This window comes from Symphalangus syndactylus, chromosome 10 (genome assembly GCF_028878055.3).
Source record: "Symphalangus syndactylus isolate Jambi chromosome 10, NHGRI_mSymSyn1-v2.1_pri, whole genome shotgun sequence".
In the NCBI taxonomy this organism is placed as follows: domain Eukaryota; kingdom Metazoa; phylum Chordata; class Mammalia; order Primates; family Hylobatidae; genus Symphalangus; species Symphalangus syndactylus.
Genome location: NC_072432.2, coordinates 65,170,163 through 65,187,574, shown reverse-complemented (window position 1 = coordinate 65,187,574; position 17,412 = coordinate 65,170,163). Strand labels below are relative to the sequence as shown.

Genomic DNA, 17,412 nt, shown 5'->3' with positions numbered 1-17,412 from the left:
AATACACCAGTTTTCTTTATCCCAAGATCCCAGCAACCCCCACTTGTGAGAAATTATTTTGGAATCTTGGAGGAAGGGCCTTGTATTCTGAAACTTCCTGTATATATTTGAAAAGAAATTTCACGTTTGAAAGTTTGACAATGGGAGAGCAACAGGAAACTAAGCACAATATACATTTGTGAAAAGACACAAATATACATTTTGAAGCCAAGGGGACTCACAGTAAACAAGGTAAATTATGCACATGAAAGAAGATTCATTTATTTGAAAAGGGAGTATCTGGAGATAGGAAAAACCAAAGATGTTTTTTCCTACTTTCTTTTTTGTAGCAACAAGGTCTCACTATGTTGCCCAGGCTGATCTGGAACTCCTGGCCACAAGGATCTGCCCTATCCTGAAACTTTCTAGGGGCCCCCAGCCACCAGTCATCACATGAGCATACAAAAGACACTTAACTCTGCAGATTCCGCTGGATGTTAGGGATTGGGGATAAAGACCAAATACATATTTCACAATATCATAGCACGTTATTTTTTGCGTCTCAGCAAAAGTGACAAACACAATTGGAAAAGGAGACTGATTTCCCTCATGCCATTATGAGGAAAATATCTGAGTGAGTACACAGTAATACACACGGCAAAGGCAAAGTTATTCCAGAGGTAATTTGTAACTGGCAAAATTTTCCTCAAATTATTTCCTCTTTTTACTATGACCTAAGTTGCACACACATTTCTGCCTCTGCATCTTTGATTGTACACGCTGCAAATATAGTCAATTTGCATTATTTGTGGTACTTATGTTCCATAAAGTCCACAAACACTGAAGTAGTGAAGACCAAACCACTGCTCCTAGAAAACACAGAGGGTTAGGTTTCTGCAAGCTTTGTTTTTGTCAACAGATCAATGCAACATATTGTTGATTCAGTAACACTGAACTCTCTGCCAACAGCATTATAACTCGTGCATGAATGAAGCTTATCTAATACACTTATTTTCTCCTTAAGGCACATCACAGCCTTCCTGAGCTTAGGAACAGTAGACAGCACTCCAGCAGGGCATTTGGAGGCCATTTTAAACAGTGAAATCACCAACAAAAAGAACAGAAATTAGGAAGACATGGGACTAATTTGAGTCTACTAGACTCAAAAAGGATACATGTTTATGGTATGAGAGCTGAAACTAGAAGGCAGAGTACAATTTGTTTGACTTCTGTTGGGAGGTGACTTACATTTTTGCCTACAAATAGCCTCAAAAGCACTTGTGCAAATACTGGTTCTGGGGTTATGTATAGATTTGAGCAAGTAGGCAAATTTACAAATATAAAATCCACAAATAATGAGGACGTTTCAATTCCTTCAATGTAGTTGGAAAGCACAATTGCCCCAATAGGACAGTCAGAAACTAGGACTAGGAACTTGAATGAAAAAAGAACGTAGTCTTAATTGCCACCATCTATGTCTAAAATAAATTCTCAGGGAAGCAGAATTCTTATCTCTGTATGCTGTACATTTTTTTCTATTAAAAAACGTTATAACTTCATTAAGTAGGTGAACTAAAATTTAAGAGACATCAATCAAAGAAATGACTAATGAATTTCACTTCAGTTTTTATTTTATTGTAAACCATTGAGATGGAATGACAGGGTTTCCCAGAATCAGGTCCATATTTTAACTAAATGAAAATTTATGATTTATAGCCTTCTCAAATACCTGTCATACTTGATATCTCAACCAGAGCTAATTTTACCTCTTTACAAATTAAATAAGCAAGTAACTGGATCCACAATTTATAATACCTGTCAATTTTTCCTGTATTAAACCTCTATCATAGTTTAAACCTATTAGGGTACTTAATCCTTACAAATAAACAGGTTTAAAATCACCTCAGTAGGCAACTTCCCTTCCAGTTTCCTTCTTTGACTAAACAAACTGAATGCTTAAGATTTTTCACTTTGGGTGCTAGCAGTACACAGTGCTATACTCTGTATTCCAGACTTCTTAAATTATAGAAAAAGGAATGTACACTTTTTGTATTCTTTCTGAGCAGGGCTGGGAGGCAACATCATCTACCATGTTAGGTACTTGTATGCATGGACTACTCTACTGCACATATTTCAAGTCGCCCCCCCTTTTCTTTTTCAACCACGCATTAACTCAGGATCAATGTATGTTCCATTAGAATAAGATTAACTAGGAGTTGCCAGAAAACCTTCCTGGTAACAAGGAAGTCCCCGTATTCTGAGTCTTAAGATTTTTCTGAAGAGAAAACCATACATATATAGCCTTTTTTCAGATTGCTCAAAGAGGTCTAAAATCCTCTCCACCTCCAAAATAATAAGAAACATCTCAGCTGGGCGCAGTGGCTCACACCTGTAATCCCAGTACTTTGGGAGGCCGAGGTGGGCAGATCACTTGAGGCCAGGAGTTCAAAACCAGCTTAGCCAACATGGTGAAACCCCATCTCTACTAAAAATACAAAACTTAGCTGGGCATGGTGGTGTACCCCTGTAGTCCCAGCTACTCAGGAGGCTGAGGTAGGAGAATTGCTTGAACACGGGAGGCAGAGGTTGCAGTGAGCCGAGATCGTGCCACCGCACTCCAGCCTAGGTGACAGAGAGAGACTCCGTCTCATTAAAAAAATTAAAAAAAAAATGCTGGGTGAGGTGGCTCATGCCTGTAATCCCAGCACTTTGGGAGGCCAAGGCGGGTGGATCACTTGAGGTCAGCAGTTCCAGACCAGCCTGCCCAACATGGTGAAACCCCATCTCTACTAAAAATACAAAAATTAGCTGGGCGTGGTGGTGTGTGCCTGCAATCCCAGATACTTGGAGGCTGAGGCAGGAAAATCACTGGAATCCAGGAGGTGGAGGTTGCAGTGAGCTGAGATTGCGCCACCGCACTCCAGCCTGGGCGACACAGTGAGACTCCATCTCAAAAAAAAAAAAAACCATGAATCATCTCACTGATCCTCTTATTTTACAAAACAGTAATATGCAGTATTGTTTAATTTGCCATCATTCAGTAGCTAACCCTATTCTCCAAAGTTCTGGTAGCTCTAACAAATTGTAACTTTATAAACAGAGACAGGCACTTTGGTTCTATTCTAATACTTTCACAATTAAACATACTGCATTTATAACATTTAAAAGATTTTAATTACTGTCAAATATATCTGGATTACATCTTTTTTTTTTCTTTGACAGAGTTTCACTCTTATTGTCCAGGCTGGAATGCAATGGGGTGATCTCAGCTCACTGAAACCTCTGTATCCCAGGTTCAAGCGATTCTCCTGCCTCAGCCTCCCAAGTAGCTGGGATTACAGGTGCCTGCCACTACGCCCAGGTAATTTTTTTGTATTTTTAGTACAGACAGGGTTTCACCATATTGGCCAGGCTGGTCTCGAACTCCTGACCTCAGGTGATCCACCCACCTAGGCCTCCCAAAGTGCTGGGATTACAGGCATGAGCCGCTGTGCCTGGTCTGGATTACATCTTAGCCTACAATATTTCATGAAGTTAATGATTTTAAATAAAAGGAAATCAAGTAACATCTGAATTTCTAAGTCTAAATACATTAAGGTGATAGTGACTCTTGCAACTGTTTCAAAATTATTGGAAAATATGTCATTTTCTTGAAATGAACTTGGTATTCAAGGCAGTAAATATGTCTTTATAAGGAGTTTCTGAATCTGACTTGGTCGATGGTATTCGGCAAAGTTGGCGAAATCCAGGAGAACGCAGCAGCAAATTCTGTGAAAGGCCCACGAAGCTGGAGCATAACCAGTAGAGAACAATTGACTATAAAGAGAAGACATAAATGTTAGCATCTGTAATTCTACAAGGACATCACGGTCCAGACACAGGCAGGCAATAAAAAAGAAAATGACAATCTTTGTAAATAGAAGTATGCCAAGACTGAGTAAGACTTGCAGCAGCTACGAGATTCCTGTGATGGATTTAATAGACAGGTAAAAAAGGTTACAGACAGACCAAAGAGCAAAAATAAAGGAAAAAGAGAAGTATTTAGGGTAGAAAGTAAAAACAGAGAAGCTCCTAGGCAGAGGCTCAAGAGAGATCTTATCTCCCTTCTTCGACAATGGAGCATACTTTTTCCCCACCAAAAGTCCTGTCCAGCTGCTTACATACTGAAGGTGGAATGCTGGAAGTGTGGCATTTATGATGGCAAAGTTAGTCTCCCTAGACCTAATTTTCCCCATATAGTCATCTATCTTCCGAATGTTTCCCAACAGCCAGTTTCTCAGTGTAGTAAGGAATGCATTTTCTTTGCCTTCTTCTGAGACAAACAGCCTCAGCATTATCTCCAAATTTCTTTTGTATTACCATCTTGAGCAGCGGTCCCCAACATTTTTGACACTAGGGGCCAATTTTTCCACGGACAGGAGGAAGATTTTGGGATGAAACTGTTCCATTCCTCGTATCATGAGGAATGAGATTCTCATAAGGAGTGTAAACCTAGATCCCTCCCCTGTGCAGTTCACAATAGGGTTCGTGCTCCTGTGAGAATCTAACAGGAAGCGGAGCTCAGGTGGTAAGGCTCACTTGCCCGCCACCCACCTCCTGCTGTCAGCCGGCTCCTAATAGGCTATGGACCGGTACTGGTCTGTGGCCCCAGGTGACCATTTATTTAGGTAAATATGAAGTTCTACAACCTCTCAAATACTCCTATACTTACACCTGTTCCAAACTTTTCTTTAGCATCAGAAGGTAATCAGGCCCCAGAAACAAAATCATGCAGTTGTTAAGTCTAGGTCCTGGAGGCAAACTGCCTGAATTTGAATCCTACTTGCCATCTATTTGACTTTGAGTAAGTTATTTTCCTTCTGTTCCAGTTTCCTCATCTATAAAGTGGGGGCAGTAACTGCATCTACCTCAGAGGATTGCTGTGAAGAATAAATGAGATAATTCATGTAGAGTGGTACGCAAGTATGTGGTCCACATTCAGCATTTACATTTGTTATTTGTTCCAAAGTCAGTCTTTAGGGGCAGAAAGTAGCACATCCTCAAAGGTAGACTAGCACAGTAGTTAAGAGGAGGAGCCAAACTGCTTAGATGTATGTTAAGACTCTATCACTTTTAGCTAAGTGACCTTGGATGAGTTACTTAACTTCTCTGTGCCTCAGTTTCCTCATCACCAAAGTGAAGATTATAATAGTACCTTTATCGTTGCACTGTTGGGACAATTATATGGGGTAAAATATGTATACCATTTAAAACAGTGCTTAGCACAAAGTCAATGTTAAATAAATATTGGCTATCATCATCATCTGATTTATCCACCAACAGAAAAAGAACCTGCGGCCAACTACAGCAGACTATAAGTTGCCAGCTAAGTATCAATCTCGCCTCTTCCTTAGTAACAAAATCCTAATTTTTATTTGAGTAGGCTGTCATCTAAAAAAAAAAAAAGACTATATTTCCTTGCCTCTTTTGCAGTGACGGGTGGCCATAAAACTAAGATGTTAACACAACTGTTTGGTGGAACATCTGGCAAGTCTCCTTAAAAGGGGCTGACTGCACTCGAGGCACCCTTTTCTATTCCTGCATGATAACAAGCTCTAACAGCCATGACCGTAGTGTAGCCTTGAAATCACAGGCTGTGGATAACAAAGCAGAAAGAGAGCAGTAGACTGGGTCTCTCATCTTCATGGACTTGTCTCATCATCCCTAAGCTGCTTAATCAGATTTCCTATAATTGACAGGATAAATTTTGGGTTTTTAAGGCATTGTGTTTTAGATCTCTTGTTACTCATTTTGAACTCAATCTCTCACTAAAACTTAACTGCTCGTATTTTATTTTATCTGGGGGGTTCTTCAGTATATAGCTGGTATGATTTCTCTGTGGAAATGTAGTGAATCTGTGCTGTTCTACTTTTACAGGGTATTTTACAACACTACTACTTTATGTAAAAAGTTCTCTAATAGGCACTCATTTCATTAATTCTCACAGGCATTATGATATCTACTTTAGAGATGAACAAACTTATTCTGCATAGGATTAATGACAGTAACAGCCTAAAAAATAGATTTTGATACCAAAAACATACTGCTTTAGATTCCTATAAAAAATACTCTTGGCCAGGCGTGGTGGCTCACACCTGTAATCCCAGCACTTTGGGAGGCCGAGGTGGGTGGATCACCTGGGTCAGGAGTTCGAGACCAGCCTGGCCAACATGACAAAACCCCGCCTCTACTAAAAATACAAAAATTAGCCAAGTGTGGTGGCCTGTGCCTGTAATCCCAGGTACTAGGGAGGCTGAGGCAGGAGAACCACTTGAACCCGGGAGGAGGAGGTTGCAGTGAGCTGAGATTGCGCCACTGCACTCCAGCCTGGGCGACACAGCAAGACTCCATCTCAAAAAAAAAAAAAAGAAGCACTGTGAAGTAGTTTTATATATGCTACACCCTAATTATTAATAACAACTGAATTCGACTTTATGTGTTGGCTCTGAGTAAACATGGAGATATACCTAACACAGCTTCTGCTTCCTTAGAAACTTCTAAAGTATTTGTGGGAAACATGCAAAAGACTGAACTAACTGCAAACATAACCATTTCTTTTTCTATTTCTATAAAGATTAATTAGGTATATACAGGGACAAGTTTACCCATTTCATAGAGTTGTTATGAAATTAAATAATACCATACACAAACCCAAATGGTTTTAGCATTTTGTTTTGTTTCTTTTAAAGTGCTAAATTCTTTGCTCCAGTCCACATAGGCAGAACTAATTCAATATACCAAGTAGTCAAATGGAAGAAATACCATATTCATGGTATTATGCAAAACACATTGCAAGATTAAAAAAAAGGCAAGAAATAGAGACAGATTAGTTACCACAGAAACACTGATTTGGTAAGGGATCAAGTAGTCAGAGGAAGTTCAACAGAAGAGGCAGGATCCCAGCCAGTCTAAGCTAAAGTCAGAGAGGATTTAGCACATGCTACACACAATGTTGGTGCTTACTCACTGAGGGTACCGTTGCAGCAATTGGTATCATCAACACTGACATTGCACGGACAAAGTATGTAATATATGTCTGAAAACGAGACATTCCAATTTTTTGTAGAGCACAAATCTGAAGGGGTAGAACATATACATGCATAATGATTATTAAAACGCATATTAAATCAGACAAGCTTTAAAATATAAACTGATCTTTCACTGGCCTCCATCTACACTTTAATAAAAGATATATATATACACAAAGTACTGATTAATTTATATGGCTGATCATCTTTTTATTTTTTGAGACTGGGTCTTGCTATCAAACTGAGACCAGTTTGAGGCTGGTCTCAAACTCCTGGGCTCAAGTGATCCTCCCGCCTCCTCCTCCCAAGTAGCTGGGATAATAGGCATGCACCAACCACTGCACTCAGCTTGATCATCCATCTTTTAAAAATCTTAATAACTGGCCTAGGTGGAAGGATCACTCTAGTCCAGAAGTTTGAGGCTACAGTGAGCTATAATCATGCCACTGCACTCCAGCCTGGGCAATAGAGCAAGATCCTGTCTTTTTAAAAAAACAACAACAACAACAACAACAAAACACTAATTATGTCAAATTCTTAAATGGAGGTTTTTTTGACACTTTGTACCAAAAAACAAGGGCAACGATTTATATGGTAGCTATTGTCACAGGATTCTTCAAGCTCCACTTAAGAATTCTGCATAAGGCTGGGGGCCTGTAATGCCAGAACTGGGAGGCCCAGGCAGGCCGATGTTTGAGCTCAGGAGTTTGAGACCAGCCTAGGCAACTAGGCAATATAGTGAAACCGACTCTACAGAAAATACAAAAATTAGCTGGGTGTGGTGGCATGTCTGCAGTCCCAGCTATTCGGGAGGGAGGCTGAGGTGGGAGGATCGCGTGAGCTTGGAAGGCGCAGGTCGCAGTGAGCTGAGATCACGCCACTGCACTCCAGCCTGGGTGACAGAGTAAGACCGTCTCCAAAAAAAAGAAAAGGAGGAAAAAAAAAAGACTTCTCCATAATTATGACTCTAGAGCCAAACTACGTAGTTTTACATTTGTATGCCTCAGTTTCTCTGCATTAAAAAATGATAATATTTAGCTCACAGGGTTATTCTAAGAAGTAAATGAGTTGATTTATGTAAATTGCTTGTAACAATGCCTATGGCCAGGCACAGTGGCTCACACCTGTAATCCCAGCACTTTGGGAGGCTCAGGCGGGCGGATCACTTGAGATCAGGAGTTCGAGACCAGCCTGGCCAACATGGTAAAACCCAGTCTCTTCTAAAAATACAAAAAAGTAGCTGGGTATGTTGGCAGGTGCCTGTAATCCTAGCTACTCCGGAGGCTGAGGCAAGAGAATCACCTGAACCTGGGAGGTGGAGGTTGCAGTGAGTGGAGATCACACTACTGCACTCTAGCCTAGGAAACAGAGTGAGACTCTGTCTCAAGAAGAAACAAATAAACAAACAAAAACCACAATGCCTTGCACATAGTGTATGTTGAGTAAGAATAAGCTTTTAATAAGCTTTTATTTTTCTTTTAGAGATGAGGTCTCTCTGTTGCCCAGGCTAGAGTACAGTGTTGGGATCACAACTCACTGCAGCCTCCATCTCTTGGGCTCAAACAATCCTCCTGACTCAGCTTCCGAGTAGCTGGAACTAGAGGCGCATGCCACCATGCCCCACTATGAAAACACCTTTATTAGTCTTTAGATGACATAGAGGAAAAGACTAGGGGATTGACACTGATTCACTGTAACCTTGTGCTTATCACTTCCTTCTTTCTACCAAATATTCACTGAATACCAACCGCAGGGGACTGTGCTAGTGCTCTTAGGGAAACATATTTGGACTACAGGTAGAGTCTCTTCTCAAGAAACTTTCACTTAAGACCTTATATTCTATCATCTTCATTTCCTCATCTGAAAGAATAAGGGGTATATTAGATTTCACAAACAGGCATCAGAAGTCATTAGTTCTGGGAGATCTCTACTGAGGTAAATCATTTTTAAGATTTCTTCCAGTTCAGTCTGTTCTACTCAGTCTGAGAACAATTTATGAAATTCTATGCATGCTTTCCCTAAACTGCTGAGTAAAGCAGCCTGTGATAAGGGTTAAGACATGACTGAGAGGGCTGGACACAGTGGCTCACGCCTGTAATCCCAGCACTTTAGGAGGCCAAGACGGGTGGATCACCTGAGGTCAGGAGTTCGAGACCAGCCTGGCAAACATGGTGAAACCCTGTCTCTACTAAAAATACAAAAATTAGCTGGGTGTGGTGGTATGCACCTGTAATCCCAGCTACTCAGGAGGCGGAGGTTGCAGTGAGCCAAGACCACGCCATTACACTCCAGCCTGGGCAGCAAGAGCAAAACTCCATCTCAAAAAAAAATAAAAAAATAAAAAAAATAAAAAAAAAATAAAAAAAAAAAGGCATGACTGACAGGTCACATTTTCCATGTGTATGTTTTTCCCATTTCATCTTATAAAGACATTCAATGACTTTTCTAAGGTCATAAAGCAAGAAAATAGCAGTCAGGGCCTGACTTGTGCTCCCCGCCTACAAATTCACATATTAAACACACACACTGAACATCACTCTATTATAAGAATACAACCAGACTGACTGGGCATCTTCATTACTGTTTTTACCAAAAGCAAATCACAAAATTCTATGTATCAGAATCATATAATTTTGAAGCTGAAAGAGACTTGGAAGTGTACTAGTGCTTTTACTTGAATTTCGAGAGTTCTGAGGCCCAGAGAGGTTAAGGGACAGGCCTAAGCCAATGCCTGACATGGAACCAGGAACCAAGGGCTCTACACTTCTAACTCAGCGCTATCTTCACCAACTCAAACAAAAACAGATCTGAAGTCAGAACAGCAGCAACAAAAATCCCAATAAATGGCAAACAAATTTCATTTAAAACTACTGACCTCCACTATTAACAAATTGATGACGCCAACAGAGATAGGCAGAATCCACGTGGAGTCCGGTACAGTGAGGTCAGGAAACCACAGAATCCCACCAGTAGCTAACTGTTCCTGAACAGAAAAACCTGCTAAAACAGTTTTATAAATAAAACAATAGAAGTCCTAAAAATAGCAGAGAAAAATATATAAGACATAAATAAGTAGTCTGACAATTCCAGTAAGGTGTCCCTCACAGGAAACAGCTGCACTGGATTTATTCCAGTTTTTCACTCACAATATATATATTTTTTCTCAATACAAAATGTTCTCAACACAACCAATCTGTTTACAGTTAAGACTTTAAATTCTATACCCTTATAAGGAAGATAGTAAACACATCCTAATTACGAAAGGTATGCTTGGGTTTTTTTTTTTTTTTTTTAGTACAAAGACAATGTTAGAGAAATTCTTTGGAAGAAAACATACAATAATTACCTTCTGAATGTGCTGCCCCTGTGCTTAAATTCCGGAGAGCAAAAGACATGAAGATCCACATTGGAAGTTGAATCCAAACCAACACAGTGGCTTTGAAAGGGTGGCAGTTATCTCGCACATATAGCTCTGAAATTAGCCTCCTCATATTCTTTAGATAAGTGAGCCTAGATTGAGGTTAGTGGAAAAAAACGGGAAAGAGAAAATGTCATCTAAGAATCGTGCTTTATTTCCATAGAACAAATAGCACCTGCTGTAGTTATTAGCTAAAGGATTCGTATAAGGGTTTCAGCTGTCACAGTCATGTCAAGGAGTTGCCTAAACAACAGGCAAATAAAGCCTTTTATCAAAACTTCTACAGTATGGTACACAAGTTACATAACAATCTGAAACTGTCAGAATACAGGCTTTGTCTCTGGTGGTCTTTGGCTGATTAGGCTTTAAAAGTAAATTTCACTACTGACATGGTATAACTACAATTAATATTGGAAATATGGACGCTAAAAGCAAGCTTTAATCAAATCTCTCCACTCCCACCAAACTTAATCACTTCATCCCTGAATATACCTTTCGGAGCTATGTGGTTTTATACTGTGTATGCTCTTGGCCTGTCAAAATAGTCTCCATTTTTCAATCAACTATCTCACAAAGATATTTTTAATCTGTTTCTCTGTTAACTATATTAGTTACTACTGTTTTTTTCCTGAAATTTTACTTTTTAGAATACAGTCTTCCTTCAGGTTCAAGAGAATAGGAGTTAAAAAACAAAAACTAAAGTATTCTTAGTTTAGGGGACAGTGTTCTATTTTATTCGTCTTTAAATCTCCTGTATCATACATTTTGTACAGAGAAGGCATTCAATAGTTTTTCTGAATTTAGTCAAATTATAGTGTATAATAAGACAGTACACAAAGATATTCTAAGTCCCCCATAATTTCACATTTGCCTATTCTTCCAATTTTATCTTGTTACTCCTCTAGACACCTGCATATTCTGGTCTGAATGACTTTAGTTCATCCAACAAATCAGACTTCCACATAGGCATGCCTTTGGAAGTACCGTATTGTATCACTGTGTGGAAAGCCCACTTTCCTGGCTGTCCATCTGACACACTGTCTTTCACCCTTCAAGGCTCAATACTATTGAAAATGCAGGAAGCTGGCCAACACTGTGGCTTGCACTTGTAATCCCAGCTACTTGGGAGGCCGCAGTGGGAGGACTGCTTGAGGCCAGGAGTTTGAGACCAGCCTGAGCCACACAGGGAGACTCTGCCTTGTTCAAAAGAAAAAGAAAAGAAAATGTCAGAAGCCCTCAGATGTTTCCTCCTAGAAAAAAACATCTGTAAGGCTGTATCTGGACAACCATCCTGCCAGTACTGCTTAAGCAAGGTGCCACAAGTCTTATCTAAGCTGCGTTGATAGACCAGGCAAGCAGCTATTAATTTGGTTCTTTTGGCCTATGGCTGAAGCTTTCGACTTCTTTGATCAGTTAAAATTTCAAAACTATAGGTCAACTTTTTTTTTTTTTTGAGACGGAGTCTCGCTGTTTCACCCAGGCTGGAGTGCAGTGGCGCAATCTCGGCTCACTGCAAGCTCCGCCACCCGGGTTCCCGCCATTCTCCTGCCTCAGCCTCCCGAGTAGCTGGGACTACAGACGCCCACCACCTCGCCTGGCTAATGTTTTGTATTTTTAGTAGAGACGGGGTTTCACCGTGTTAGCCAGGATGGTCTCGATCTCCTGACCTCGTGATCCGCCCGCCTCGGCCTCCCAAAGTGCTGGGATTACAGGCGTGAGCCACCGCGCCCGGCCAACTATAGGTCAACTTTTAATTTTTACCAAATAAAGACATTAAGCTATCACCATGATTTTTTAAAATGTCAGGTCTTTTTAACACTAAATATAGGACACAATCTCGTATTAAATATAGTTGGGAAATTTACACCTATATAAAAATATATGGTTAATAACATATACATAACACAGATTAATACCACAAAGCCCCTTTTCCATTGCTGTATAAAGGAGAATAATTTTTCACAGTCTAATAAGGATTAGAGTTTGGGAAACTGATTGAGGAGTTGATTGAAGCAGGAGGGCTTGGAAGTTCCCAGTGAATGAATGCAGACATCTGTGGGCGCAATCAAGCGCCCTTAGATTGGGACTTTCCAAGAACCCAGGCAGATAACTGCACAGAATAACCACAAAGGATGGACAGCATCTTAGCTATCGAAGTGTTTCTACTGTGGCACTTATGTTTTCTATCTCCTCTTTCCTGTGGGCTATTACTTGCTGTATCTTTTCCAAAAGGTAAAGATTGTAAATAATCTGTGTCATTTGTTGACCAATATCACAAAAGAATGGCAAAGTACCTTTATCCTGTGAACCCTGCCCTGACTTTCCTTGATGATCTAGCTCCTTGTACATAATCTTTATATAATAGTTAGTTCACTGACATTATTATTTGATTACAGGTCTGTCTTTTTCAATAGGCTGGAATCCCTAAAGAATAGGAACATACTCTTCTTATCTTTGTCTATTTATTTCTTTGCTTTCAGTCCAGCATATGAAACTATCATGCCATATTAATAACTTATGAAAATATAAAAGAGTAAGCTGGGTGCAGTGGCTCACGCCTGTAATCCCAGCACTTTGGGAGGCCAAGGAGGGTGGATCACCCGAGGTCAGGAGTTCCACACCAGCCTGACCAACATGGAGAAACCCCATCTCTACTAAAAATACAAAATTAGCCAGGCGTGGTGGTGCATACCTGTTAATCCCAGCTACTCGGCAGGCTGAGGGCGGAGAATCACTTGAACCTGGGAGGCAGAGGTTGTGATGAGCCGAGATCACACCATTGCACTCCAGCCTGGGCACCAAGAGCAAAACTCCGTCTCAAAAAAAAAAAAAAAAAATATATATATATATATACACACATAAATATATATATCTATATACACACATATATATATATATATACACAGAATACTCAAACTTATAATTAACATCACAATTTATGTATGTGTGTGTGTGTGTATGTGTGTGTATGGTCTTACATGGATATAATTAGCTTACCTGGCATCTCTTTTGGACCACCCCAACTGATTTGCACGAACTGCAACTTCTTGGTTAAGATGCCTGGCAATAGTTTTTATTTCTGGCTGCAAATTTTCCACCTAGCTAAAAAATAGGTTTTGTTATGAGCACATAAAGGATCTTTATTCATAATGACTCATAATCTTTCACATTATTCCCTCGAGTCATTTAAAAACGTAGTTTACTGATCATGTCAAGAAACCTTAAGTCTAAGCACAAGATGTTAATTTGCTTAAAATGTCCTCAGTCACAACCAAATTCACAATGCATACTTATCCATGTGATTCTGTGCAAGTAACTTAACCTCCAAAATCATGTTCCCACACATATAAAATATATAACAGCACCTACTTCACAGGGTTAGAAGTATTAGATAAGAACTGCACCCTGGGCTTTACTGTTCCATCTCTAGATTTCCTAGTAACGTAAGCGGAGAAAACAGCAGTTTGTTAAGAACCTTTAATACACTGTGATAGCCACAAATCAAAAATAAAAATAGCATTTATTCCTGCCCTGTGTTCATTCTTCCTGTAAAATGGCTCATTGCCTTAATGTTACTGCTGATTCCGTTCCTGTTTTGCTTTCGGTTTTTTTTCCCCCATGCTCACAACCTGAAAACATGAAAGCCACTATTTTTGAAATATCCCATTTGAATAATCAAGCACTTTAACCCGTATTATCTGACTTGCTCTGATAACGTTATGAAGTAGGCAAGGAAGGTACTGCTATCCTGATTCCTCAGAAAAAAGGATTCAGCATTAAAAGGTCAAGTAACTGCCACCAACCAGACACAGTCTTAGTCGGGCCTGGAGAGGAATCAAGTTTGCAAACTGTTAGTCTAGTAGTTTCTTCCGAATAATAAAGACCAGCTGGAATACTTTGGGACGAAAGACAATGCAGACATACTGGCTGTTAAAACTTTTAAGACATAAATTTTATAGGTTTCACCAACACAATTTCTTCTGCGACTGATTTCTTTGTCTCCGTTCCCCGAGAGCAAGTATAGTAACCACTTGTGCTTGGAGCACAAATCCAGTAAGACAAACGAAATGACAGGTACATGTGTCACAAAGTATCTTATTTAACACACCTAATGCTAGTTAATTTTTTTTTTTTTGACGCTAAAATGGTCACAATGAAATGGTCACGATCATTAAACACTAAGCACCGCAGCAGGCAATATCGTGGGATCGAAAACCCTGAGTGAATGTCGGCCTTCCTCCGCCGCAGGGGTTGCAGCGCAGGGTACGCGCACGGCTCGGCGCCCCTCACCTTGGCCAGGATGTAGTGCTGGTAGGCGGCCAAAGGCAGCGTGACAGCACCCCGTAAGGCCACGGTGGAGAGCAGAATGCTGCCCCACCAGGGCAGGCCCGTGGCTGCGTGCACGCCGAGCAGTACTTCCTCCGCAACCCGCACAGGCGAAGACGCGGCCAGGGCCTCGTACCAGCCGTTCGCATGTACTGCAGAGACTGGTGCCACTGCCCACACTGGGAGAGTGGGGCGCTTGGCGCCGCTCGTAGGAACCGGCGCAAGCGGCGGGTCCCTAGCCCAAAGCTGCAGGGCGGGGAGCCGCCGCAGCCACCGACCGCCGAGCCGGCACAGCATTTCTGTACCACGGCGGAGCCCAGATCCCGGGCCTCACAATCCAGCGGACATACACCGGCTAGCCAAGGGTGATACGCGCACGCGCCAGCAACAACCGGCATAAGGCGCATGCGCGCCCGCCTGCAGCCGCGATTGACCTTCCCAGTGAAGCCAGTGACGTCTTGCGTCGCAGTGGATGTGACGCAAGAGATAGGAAAGTCCCGCCTTTCCCACGCGGCACTGGGCAGACCTACTGCGCACAAGCGAAACTTTCCCGCTACTGGGGTGTAGTTACTCCGAGGCCGGGCCAAAACTGCAGACACATGGGTGGAGCCTGCTACCCTCCGCCGGGCTGGGTGTTCTTCAGGGAGCTCTCGCCTTGTAATGTTCATCTTCACCGTGTAACTTACCATTCTTTTTCACTAAAGCTAATAGTCATTTGTAGTGGAATTATCCTTGCTCGGTGTTTTTTGTGACCAGAAGCTAATCCCCAACCTCTTTACGTGCACTTGATTGCTTCCGCTAGCGATTACGATAGATTATAATACTCAAGAGTCACACGTTGCTAAAGTGCCTGCTTGTAGACAGACGCATGTTTCCTGCTGACCCTGAGTGTTAAGCACAAGGGATAGTTCAGTCTCTTGTAGATTTAATTGGCCCATCTGTTCCGGTTACTATTTTGAACATCACCTGCAAACTGAATTTCTTCGATGTTTTGTCTTCCATGATAAATAGCAGCAAAAATCTTATAGTAAAAGTGTCATCTCTTTATTTAAGGGAAACTATCACTGGCAGTTCACTCGCAGTACGGTGAATTCGTTACTCGTTTACTCGTATCCTATATAAGCTTTAAGGAGCCTGAACAGCAGCACTGCTTGTCTTCTGGTTAAAAGAAATACGGTGAATCTACGTGGACTATATAGTTTTTACTTTTGTGTTCCTGGAAACAACAAAATGGAATGTTGTGGAGGAGTTTTCTCACCGAAGGGTCACCCCTAGACTACAGACCAAAATATGTTGTGAGGAGTAAACCTTGATTTTTATTTATTTATTTAGGAAAAGAAGCCTCCAACAATGTTGGGTAATGTCAAACGACAGTTATGGTTTGCCCTTCACTGTGCACCTAACCAAGGGTACCCTACGATAACTTTCTCAGGATTCTGGAATTCATCTGCTTTCCAAACTGACTGATCAATCTATACATGAATTTTTAAATGTGTTTAAACACACAGTACAACACATGCTATATATAAACTTTTTCTAAAAAAAAAAACCCTACCAATCTATTTCTTTATCCATTTATAAAGCTAACAAAAAAGCCATCAGTTGCTACTGACTACTGTTCAGCTGTTCATAATCTAATCTGAACCAAATTTTGAAGTTATTCTTGCTAGACACAGTGGATCACGCCTGTAATCCCAGCACTTTGGGAGGCCAAGATGGGAGGATACCTTAAGGGCAGAAGTTAGAGATCAGCCTTGGCAACATGGCAAGACCTCATCTCTAAAACAAATACAAAAATCATCCAGATGTGGTGGCTTGCACCTGTGGTCTCAGCTACCAGGAGGCTAAGGTGGGAGAATTGTTTGAGCCCCCCGGAGTCCAAGGCTGCAGCGAGCAGTGATCGAGCCAGTGCACTCCAGCCTGGGTAACAGAACAAGATTTCCATCTCTTTAAAAAAAAAAAAAAAAAAAAAAGCAAGAAAAGAAAAAAAAAAAAAGCTGTAAGCTGTTCTTCAATTCCTAAGATTTAATTTTGTGGAGTTATATCAGGGGTCAGAAATGAGATTTTAGTGTTGGAACACATTTTTTCCTATACATTGTGTTCATATATTACATTCTTATTTTAAAAAGTATTTCCTTAAGTTTGAATATTGATCTAAATAAAATTTATGAATAGTTCCTGCTAATTTCATATATGTGTATAAACACATTTCTTAATCTATATAACAGGGATGACTAGAACTTGCTATCTACTTGGTAGAGGATGTTGGGGGAAGTAGTTGTCAATTTTAAAGCCCAATGCAAAAGAAAGTGTTACTACTAATGTATAGGTACTGTTTATACAACATTCTGATTATTTTGTATCTTTTGTTTCAGAGTACAGTACAAAATGATCTACAACTATTGAGTGAACCAACTGAAATCATTTGTCAATCCTCTTTGCAAATGAACTTGTGCAATTAATTAAAACATTTTTAAAAGTTCAACATTTACAATTAGCTTATTCCAGTCTTTAATATTAGTGTTATGTCAGTTAATTTCTCAACTTCAAATTCCTTAAGAAGAGACTACGTATTACATTTTCTTTCTGCAGTGTCTGTAATTCTTAACCATCATGGTGCCA

General features: G+C 40.6%; 1 protein-coding gene across 6 annotated transcripts; it reads right to left on the bottom strand.

Moving 5' to 3' along the window:
• Positions 1–1,588: 1,588 nt before the first annotated feature.
• On the bottom strand, positions 1,589–15,230 carry COX18 (cytochrome c oxidase assembly factor COX18). Of its 6 annotated transcripts, XM_063611195.1 has the most exons (7): positions 13,834–15,145; positions 13,462–13,566; positions 13,157–13,280; positions 10,393–10,556; positions 9,922–10,043; positions 6,986–7,093; positions 1,589–3,795 (listed from the first exon to the last, which is right to left on the bottom strand). In XM_063611195.1, exons 2-7 carry the CDS (start codon positions 13,466–13,468, stop codon positions 3,622–3,624), a joined length of 699 nt encoding a protein of 232 aa, XP_063467265.1. In that variant the 5' UTR covers positions 13,469–13,566; positions 13,834–15,145; the 3' UTR covers positions 1,589–3,621. The 6 variants fall into 6 exon arrangements, with proteins under 6 accessions (XP_063467265.1, XP_055153342.1, XP_055153343.1 ...); XM_055297367.2 differs by lacking the exon at positions 13,157–13,280 and having other exon boundaries at positions 9,922–10,046; positions 13,462–13,562; positions 14,755–15,230; XM_055297368.2 differs by lacking the exon at positions 13,157–13,280 and having other exon boundaries at positions 13,462–13,562; positions 14,755–15,221.
• Positions 15,231–17,412: the final 2,182 nt, after the last annotated feature.